The following is a 10,776-nucleotide window of genomic DNA, read 5'->3' on the forward strand; positions in this document are numbered from 1 at the left end:
TCAATCCACGTTTAGTATTTTGTATTTCAATAGTAAGTGTATTTACGTCCGTGTTTTACTAGTTTAAAAATGTCATCTCGCGTTAAAAAGATTTTGTTTTTAGCTCAAACCCTTATCAATGGGTTATGCTTGCTTCGAGTATTGCGTGTACAGAAGACTAACTCATATAAATCGTTATTTGTGATCTTCATCACATCAACATCCAGCGAAAATTAATTCTTCGCATTTTAACTTCTTCATTCATTGGGTCACTTCTAATTTTGACATTTCATGTACATATGTCGTCTTCCTTCCATACATTCGCTCGACCACAGGCATAACAAGCAAAATCCTTCCCACAGAAATTGCCAGGAACACCTTTCGACCACTCAGGAAAATTTCCGAATTTCAGCTTCCTCCCAAAGATCCACCACCGCCTATCTCTTCTTGTGCTGCATATTTCATCCCCTGTTTCTGTCAACAACCGAGTCTAAAAGCATTAACGATGCATTCGATCTAGATTTCTCTCTGATTTTGCAGTGGCAGCTAAAAAAAGGCTTCTGCAGAGTGGTTTTGATATCGACCATAATCTTATATCCGACGAAACTAGTCAAAGTTTCTTCCAGCTCTACTACTTTGCAAATACTTGGAAGGTATAAAACTAAAATGTTAACGGCCAATGACATTAGAATTATGTCTCGCAAAACAGAAGAGGTGCAGAAATATATTCACAATTAAAAAGGGGGACAGAAGAGACCGGACTAGAAATAAATATTCAAAAGACAAAAAAACTAACACAGGCAAGAGCTAGGAGAAACAGACTCACAGTTGAATTAGAGGACGATAATGAAACTGTAGAAAGTTTCACATATCTGGGAGTTACATTTAACACGGATGAAACAGAACAACCAAAAATTCAAAGAAGCATAGTAAAGGGAAAAAAAGTTTACTTTTTACTCGCCCATGTGTTCCGCTCCAAAAACACACAGTGGCACACAAAATCAGTGCCTACAAGACTATTATCAGACCAATAGTATGTTATGGATGCGAGACATGGGTGATGACAGAAGACACAAAACGAGAGCTGGAAGTCTTCGAACGAAAAGTCCTAAGGAAGATATTTGGAAATATTAGCAAAAAGGAGTATGGAGATCCAGGTACAACTATGAACTCTACCAAATGTTCAAAGAGGCACCGATTTCAGAATTCTTTAAACTTCCGAGACTTCGATGGACTGGCGATGTAGTGAGAATGGAGACCGTCAGATTGGCAAAAAGAGCCCTAGATAGTAAAATGTAGGACGCAAGACCAAAATGAAGGTCACGGAAAAGGTGGGAGGATGAAGGGGCAGCGGACGCGCAAAATTTGCTAGACGTGAGAACCTGAAGAAGATCGGTGCAAGGTTGTAGACATAGTTTGGAGGAGGCCATGGCTCGATTTGGGCTGTAGCATAATTGGAGAGAGATAACACTAAAATGCTCCCAAACCAGATATAACTGCAGAATCATTCCAAAGACAAGATCAAGTAATCGTCAACAGGTTACGACTTGGCCACACAAAAATTTTCATGGCTATATCACCGCTGAAGATCTTCAAGTGCTTTGCTACCTAATACAGAGTGACCCATTTAGATTGGAAACACCTCTATAAAATTTGAAGTTGTTAACCGATTTTAACCAAATTTTTTTTAATGCGATGTAATAAAAGGTCGATTGCGGGACAAAATATGAAATATTTAGTTAAATTTTCAGGGCAGTCTACGATACCTTTTCTTCGTCGAAAATGGAAAATTTGTATTAGCGATTTTTTTATTTAAAAAATTTCTACGCTTTTGGATTTAGAGTGGCTTCAAATAGCTATGACAAAAATTTTATTAAAATATATTTAATAATAACGAAGTTATGACAACTTAAAATTTTAAAACTCACTAAGCTACGAGTCAAAAAAGAACACCCTGTATCAACAGATAACCATAAAACTAATTATTTTTCAAATAATTTTAATAATAAACATTTTAATAATATGCAAGTAACGCACTTACATTATTAACTTTACATGCTACGACTTAAATCTCAGTTGCCATGACAACGATATTACTGTTTGACATTATTTGTGTCATACAAATTTCAGTGCTATAAAAAAAATAGCATAAATTTATGCATAATATCTGCAGCAATATTTACTTCAAATTATTTTAATAATATTTTGTGTCATGGCTGCAAGATTAAGTTTGAGAGAAAAAATTGAAATTATACGTCTTTTGGGAGATCACGATAGAAATACCAGGGAAGTTTGTACAATATTTAATGACAGACATGTGGATCGTCCTAATATTAGCTGCGGTACGGTAAACAAAATAAATAGAATATTTAATGAATATGGTGCAGTATCAAAACTAATTTTAAAAAATAACCCGTTACAAAGAAGAAGAGGAAATAATTAAATCATTTTAGATCAATTCAGAAATAACCCTAATGCCAGTTTAAGGAATGCCAGTTTATATTTGAATGTGCCTCGAGAGAGTATTCGGCGATGTCTTAAGGTAAATAATATTAAACCTTTCAAACCAAAATTATTACACACATTACAAGAAGGCGACGAAGCAAAACGTTTAGAATATTGTTTATGGGCCCAAGGGGAATATTTAAACAATATAAATTTTCTAAAAAACGTGTTGTTTACCGACGACGCCACTTTCACTACAAATGGAGTAGTATCATCACAGAATTGTCGCTATTGGACAGTAGATAATCCCCATTGGCTAATAAACTGTAAAAGTCAGTATTCTCAAAAAATCAATGTCTGGTGTGGTATACTGAATCAGCGAGTTATTGGTCCTTTCTTTTTTGAAGAAAACTTGAACTCACAGAACTTTTTAGAATTTTTAAACACCGACTTGTGGGATGCTATTCATAAGCTCCCAATTTTCCGAACCGTTGGATGGGCCGGGGTAGTCCGTTGATAGATTGGCCACCCAGATCTCCAGATCTTACAATTTTAGACTTCTTTCTCTGGGGAGTTATCAAACAAAAAGTTTACCAAACCCGTGCAAGAGACGTAAACGAACTTCGTGCAAGAATTCGACAGGCATGTGCAGAAATTACTACCCAACAACTAAGAAATGTAATTAGATATATTTATAAACGCTACGACAAATGTATCCAATTAGATGGTGGATTGGTAGAGGCAACTTAAATTATGTTTCCATGTTTCTGTTAATACAGAGTGTTTTTTTACGTTAATACAGAGTGTTTTTTTTTAGTGAGTTTTAAAATTTTAAGTGGTCATAAGTTTGTTATTAACAAATAAATCTTAATGAAATTTTTGTCATAGCTATTTGAAGCCACTCTAAATCCAGTGTCGTAGAAATTTTTTTAATAAAAAAATCGCTAATACAAATTCTCCATTTTCGACGAAGAAAAAGTATCGTAGAATGCCCTGAAAAATTAACTAAACATTTCATATTTTGTCCCGCAATAGACCTTTTATTACATGACATTAAAAAAAAAATTGGTTAAAATCGGTTAACAACTTCAAATTTTATAGAGGTGTTTCCAATCTAAATGGGTCACACTGTATATCGGAATATGATCTAGTAACATAATTTAATAAAGTTATAAAATATTTATGAAACGTTATAATATAGTGTAATATTTATTTTGTTTATTACTTAAATAATTGTTAAATTATATTGAATTTAAGTCATCAACAAACCTCAGGTCTCTAGAGATTAATGGGTTACAAATTCATAGAAAAAACAACTTATTTTTGTTCCAGTACCACTTTTAAACAAATAAAACATCGATTTCATTATTGTATTATATCCCATCACAAAAATTAGATAATTATTATATCAATTGCAAAGAAAACGATCGACTTACCATTATCCTGTATTTTTCTTTACACGCATAATCTGATTCATCAACATCTTGGTAACAGTCACTCTTGTAGTCTTCTGGTAGAGGTTTTCCTTCAAATTCACACAATTTTTTCAACGGTTTTGCCCTAAAATTGGTTAGTGGTTTGCTCAAGCATTCCAGAATACATATTGCAGCAAGTCAGTGAAAGAATAACTCGATAAAAAACTAATATTGTTAGTACTGTAAAATACAATACTTCTTAATGTCACAAACCGATGATGAAGAATTAAATTTTTTTTGTAATTAAAAAAAATCCACAAGGAAAATAATTCCTGTAGCTGGCTGTATACCACGTATAACAAAAGAGGTTAGTCTTTGTATGTGGGTATATTTTATTTTATAAAAACCCTTAAAAGGGCAACATTACAAGCACGAACGTTTTCGGAACAACTGTTCCATCATCAGGTTAAAATACAGGTTACCATGCCTGAGCCACCAAAATATTTGGGTAAAAACCCTTTAAAATGAAAAAAGTTACCAAAGATTGTATATGATGTTGATAATATTATATGATGTTTAATATTTTAATTAGATTTTTACTTCAGGTAACATACACCCATGCTTAAGTGAGTTCCAGTGTCCGGAGAGTAAACCTCTTCAAACGGACTACGGCTGGCAACTAGTCTGGCAACTGGCTGGCCGTAGTCCGTTTGAAGAGGTTTACTCTCCGGACACTGGAACTCACTTAAGCATGGGTGTATGTTACCTGAAGTAAAAATCTAATTAAAATATTAAACATCATATAATATTATCAACATCATGTACAATCTTTGGTAACTTTTTTCATTTTAAAGGGTTTTTACCCAAATATTTTGGTGGCTCAGGCATGGTAACCTGTATTTTAACCTGATGATGGAACAGTTGTTCCGAAAACGTTCGTGCTTGTAATGTTGCCCTTTTAAGGGTTTTTATAAAATAAAATATACCCACATACAAAGACTAACCTCTTTTTTTGTAATTCTTTGATGGACATTAACTGTAAAGAAGAATCAATCAAATTCATCGTGGAAAAACTCAGTACAATTTCTGGATGTGTTAATCACAAAGGATGATGAAGCATATGTAACTAAAGACTACAGAAAACTAACCCACATCAACAGATATTTAAATTATCACTGAAAACACAACACAAATATTAAAAAACGAATTTTAAATTGAAAATATCAAAACTATTTCGAAAATAAAATAGAACAACAACAAAACGATTTAGAAAATAAAATAGTTGAGTTGGAAAGAAAAATTGGTCAATCATTTTCCATAGTTGAGCCAGGATAATTAGAACAAGCAAAATTTTAAAACCACCGTATTTAATAGTTACACAGCATGGAAAAGTTATCGTTTTCAATTCGAAGCTACAGCTTCGCAAGAAATGGCTGAACTGAGAAAGAAATGTCAGCTTCCTTGGTAATGTCGCTTCGAAGACAGACTGCAACCGTCTTACAATTTCTTCCCCAGGATGCTCCCAGTTATATATCTCTAGTTCAAACTTTAGGAACAAGAGATGCCAGTAGCATCTAGGTTCTCCAAAGTCAGCTGAAAGTTCGATAGTAAAAACCTAACCAAATACAAGAATTTGAAGCCGGTATTAAAAGATTATTTCATTTGGCGTAACCTCAAGCTCCTAAAGATTTTCTGGAAGAAATTGGTATACTTGCAGGCATTCACAGATGAACTATAGGATGTTAAAATGCCACAAGCTCTTCGATTACATCATAAAAAGCTAAACGGAGCACTAATCTCAGCCCAGGAGTATGAATCGGCGAAAAGTATTTCTAGATCTCGCCCAAAATAAAAAGAAATAAGATTTAGAGAAAAAGAGGAAGTCGCCACTGCAGATAAACAACAACCTATTTTATCCCAGATAATAAGAATACTGCAAAATTTTCAACAAAAATCTCAAAATGAAAACAGAAGTTGTTTTAATTGCAGAAGAATAAGACATTTGCAAAATAATTCAAGAAGCTGATGCCAGGCAAGGAAAGAAGAATCAAATAATGAGATAAGAAATTTGCCTAGATCGACAACTAGAAGTCCGTCATAAAGTCCCACTAGAAATAATAGAGGATTAAGAAAACAATTTCCCACAAGTGACCACAGAAAAGAAAAGTATATTCTGGAATCTGAAGTTGGTCATCTCAAGGAGCAACTAGCGATTAGTAAAAATAAACTAGAAAAGTTGGGAGCCAAGGTGTCAATTTTGCAGACTGTGTTAAATGAACAATAACAAGAATTCCAAGATGCTTTGAAATAATTACAGGTTCAAAGCGTGTGTAAGCTTGAAGAAAAAAATAATGTAACCGAAAAAGTAAGTCTCTATATAACCACCGTTAAACAGGAAGAAAATAATAATTGCCTTGGAAAATTTTAAAAATAGTTAAAAGATAAATACTGAGATAAAAGTCATATGAGAATGGCTTAAAAGTAGAGTAAGACCTATTTGTCAGGAAATAATCAAATACAGTCGAACTCTAAAGCACTCAATGAGAATCACTGTATCTTTCCAATGGTCTATTATATTTAAAGTGGAAATGTCCTTATGGAGTGCGTACAGTTCAACATTTGATATTGTTAAAATCTTCTTCTTCTTCTAATGGCGCTACAACCCTTTGTGAGTCTTGGCCTGCTTAACAATGTTCTTCCATTCTGCCCTGTCGGATACTTTCCTTCGCCACTGCCTGATGTTCATGGTTTTAAGATCCCTCTCTACGTCGTCTATCCATCTTTTACGGGGCCTTCCTCTTGTTCTGTTTCCTTGGGGCTTCCATCTCTGGACTACTTTTACAGCTCGATTATCTGGCATTCTTTCTAGGTGACCAAGCCAGTTTAGTCTTTGTGACTTTACAAATCTGACAATATCTGCGCTCTGCATTAGTTCATCCAGCTCGTGGTTCATTTTAATTCTCCACGAACTATCGCTGCATTGGGTTGGTCCAAATATCGTCCTTAGTATTTTGCGCTCAAATATTCTCAGTTGATTTTCATCAGTGGTTGAGAGGGTCCACGTTTCACATCCATATGTGACCACTGGTCTAATTACTGTTTTGTAGATTCTCAGCTTAGACTCACGATTCAGTAACTTACTTTTCATTAAGTCTTTGTATGCATAAAAGCACTTATTACCGCTAAGAATCCGTGCTTGTATTTCTTGACTGATGTTGTTGTTGTCATTTATTATTGAGCCTAGGTAGGGAAAAGTGGAGGCATATTTGTAGGTATGGTTGTCTACCTTCAGATTCTCATGTTCATTCGATTTTGTGCACTCCATATATTTTGTTTTGCTTTCATTTATATATAGACCAAACGTAGCAGCTTCTCGTTTCAGTTCTATAACTTTTTCGCTTAATACCCTTTTGTTGCGGCTTATTATGGCAACATCATCCGCATATGCGCATATTTGCATAGATCTTGTATTAATACAGCCGTTTATATTAATACAGAAAAATACAACAAATTACAGATTATAATAACAGAAGAGAGGCTAGAAAATTTTACAAGGAAATCAAGCAATGCACCCAAGGATACATAACAAGATCAACAGTTTTCAAGAGCTGTTAAACTCAGAAAAAGAACAAAACGAAGATGAAGAGATAATTCACCACACAGCAGAACAACTAGTTGAGCAACCAACATTGGAAGAAATGATAAACGTCATAAAACATCTAAAAAATAACAAAGCACCTGGCACAGATGGAATAACTGCAGAACTGATAAAGAATGGTGGACATGCGCTATGGAGGCGTATCCATAAACTAATCGACCGCATATGGACACTAGAAGTCATCCCAGAAGATTGGAAAGTGGGAATCATACTTCCTATATACAAAGGGGGAGACAAACGACTCTGCAAAAATTATAGGGGCATAACAGTTTTAAATGTCATCTACAAGATATTATCAGGAATTATATATAGCCGCCTGGAATCGTTTTCGGAGGAGATTATTGGTGAATACCAATGTGGCTTCAGACCAAAGAGGTCAACTATAGACCAAATACATATGTTAAGAGGTATACATGAAAAATGTGTTGAATATAACATACCTATTTACAACTTGTATATCGATTTCAAACAGGCGTTTGATGGAGTAGATCGACAAAAGATGTTAAAGCAACTATCTATGTTAGGGATACCCAATAAGTTGGTTAAACTTATACGAATGACTCTGGAGGGTTCCAAAGCTATGGTGAGAATAGATGGAGATATGACGCAGGCCTTTGATATTGAAAATGGAGTTAGACAAGGGGATGCCTTAATAACAACACCTTTTAATCTAACTTTAGAAGCTGTTGTTAGAAAACTGGATTGTTAAAATCACACATTCAAAATATGTTGCAAGAACTTCACAGCAGCCTTTTTAGAGTCTACTGAACACTTGCCAGAGTTCGAAACATATTTTACTGGATCAATTATTGTCACGGAGATGTAGAAGATTGGTGTAAGAAATGCAATTTATGTAACGATAGAAGAAGCCTTAAAACAAGAAATCGTGGTAAAATGGCAACATATTATTTTTCTGGAGATCCTTTTGAATAACTGGCAGTGGATATTCTCGGTCCACTTCCGATAACACAGACAAGAAACAAGTACTTAATGGTCGCAATGGATTATTGTAACTCCTTTTTAATTAAGAAGCGTCTACAGTAGCAGAAGCATTCATAACATACATCATATCAAGACATGGAGTTACTTTAGTGTTACATTCTGATCAAGGGCGAAATTTTGAATCAGAATTATGGCAAGAATTATTGAAAATTTTGGGTATAAAGAAAACTAGCACTACGCCTTTTCATCCGCAATCAGACGAAATGGTCGAAAGAGACCACAATAGAACTGTTTCTCAATGCACTTCAATGTTCGTCGCTGATAATAAAAAAGATTGGGATACTTTAATTCCTCTATTTCTGCTAGCCTATTGAAGTTTCGAATATGAAGCAACCATGATTATATTATTTTCCATTAATAATGATCAGCGAAAGAGAAATGAAGCTTTTTCAAGATTTTAGTTTTGGAAAATTCATTCCTGACTGATGAAGATGATTTCCATTCCGAAAATTTGAAGGAAAAATTGGAAAAAATCTATGAATTTGCTCATAAAAGTTTCAAGCTTTAAAGTGATAAAGCCAAGGTCAGGCTCGACATATATTCTACCGAGAAAACTTTCGAAATAGGTGACCCGTATGGTTATACAGACACAAAGGTAAGAAAGGATTTTGTCCGAAACTTCAACGAAATTGGGAAATCCGTCCTCAAAAAAATAAACGATCTAATCTACTGCATCCAGTTTTCAGTTAGAAGTAAACCCAAGGTTGTTCATATCGAGAGATTAGCTCCGTACCATGGAACTGATCCATCCTGTTGGTTTCAATCGGTCCCTGATAGGAGAGATATTCGAGACGAATAACTATAAAGGAAGGATCAGTGTTACGACAGTCTTTTAAGATTTATTCCATCTAGGAAAAGTCCCTTGACGAATAAGAAGAAGCCTTAAAATTTAGAATGTTCTAGATGTCATCGAAAAATCCCTAAACGTCTCGTAAGCTTTGGAACGTCAAAAAATGAAAAACACTGGAAGTTGACAGTTCAAGTAGCAGTAGTAATTAAGTTTTTGAATAATTCCGTCATTCCATTTCCGTTGTAATATTCTGCCATGAATTTGTGCTATTATACATTTCCAAATCGAGTATAACATATTGAAATATGAAAGTATAAAGATATAGTAATTAATTGATTGGTACTCACTTAACGATCATTTTGTCAAAACCCGTGGGTTTATGAATGGGACAATAGAACACATCTGGTGTATTTTTGTCAAAAACGATGCTTTTTCGCATCATATCCTTTGCTGATAGTACAGCCACTATCATACAACATAATGATATTATCAGTGAAGTCTTCATTTTACTGAAAGAAAAAATATTGTGAAAATAAAGATAATATTTTCAATTGAAAATCTTGCTAACTAATAATGTATTAGATTTCAATATAAAACATAAATAAATATTTTAAGTTGGTATGTTGCAACATTCAACAACAAATTTGCGCACTGTTAGTCAGTGATTGGAGAACCCACATATAAATGCTTTATATGGTCACGACGGTCAAGTTATCCCACATATAATAAAAAAAATAGAATTTGTTTTAATATAACTCATTTTAAAATGTTAAAAACATATAAATTGCACCTGCAATTAAATAAAATTAACTATTATTCAAATATATCATTTGTCATATTTATTTATAAGATTACCTTGGATTTACCAATGATCAATACATCTACGTAACGTTTTAACAACTTTCACTTAATTTTGTTTAAAATATAACTAATTTATATAACTTTTACTTTCTTACCTGCTATTAATGGTAACTTAAAATTGTAATATTTACAGCGAATGATACGACACTTTCGTTCACAACCTGTGCATTCTTTGTACTGAAGAAGAATGAAGATGTTAATAACGGCAGGCGAAGAAACCTCACACTCGCGCTGGCGTAGTTCTTGGAGATCTTACAGTTATGTCGTAAAGGTGAGCGGTGAACCCGATGGTCACCAGAGCAAATCCTCGCACATTGTAAGCTCAGCCTTTAACAAACTGTTTCGCTTAAGATAGCTAACTAACAATACACATATGTCATAATATTAGTTGAGTATTGATAAATAGAACATTTATAAATTTATTATGAGATAATTAACAAAAAAAATAAACTTTAAGCGATCAAAGTAATTTACCTACAGAAAATCTCACAACAGACCAACTCTTGGTTCCTCCCAAATACCCAGTCGTCAGTTTCTCAAGCACTATCAAAAAAAAAGAAAACCAAGCAAAGATCTTTCAAAGTAGAATATACATAAGTTACATGGTCGATAAATGACACTTTAAT

At 33.9% G+C, this 10,776-nt stretch overlaps 1 protein-coding gene across 1 annotated transcript in view; it reads right to left on the reverse strand.

Annotated features, from left to right (window-relative positions):
• Positions 1–10,451, reverse strand: part of LOC140445217 (uncharacterized) — a 39,985-nt gene extending 29,534 nt beyond the window's left edge. The window contains exons 1-3 of the mRNA XM_072537111.1: positions 10,246–10,451; positions 9,637–9,798; positions 3,861–3,984 (exon numbers count right to left, since the gene is read on the reverse strand). Of these exons, the coding sequence (XP_072393212.1) occupies positions 3,861–3,984; positions 9,637–9,794 (282 nt within the window). The 5' untranslated portion in view covers positions 9,795–9,798; positions 10,246–10,451. The remainder of the gene's footprint in view (positions 1–3,860; positions 3,985–9,636; positions 9,799–10,245) is intronic.
• Positions 10,452–10,776: the final 325 nt, after the last annotated feature.

This window comes from Diabrotica undecimpunctata, chromosome 7 (assembly GCF_040954645.1).
Source record: "Diabrotica undecimpunctata isolate CICGRU chromosome 7, icDiaUnde3, whole genome shotgun sequence".
NCBI lineage: Eukaryota > Metazoa > Arthropoda > Insecta > Coleoptera > Chrysomelidae > Diabrotica > Diabrotica undecimpunctata.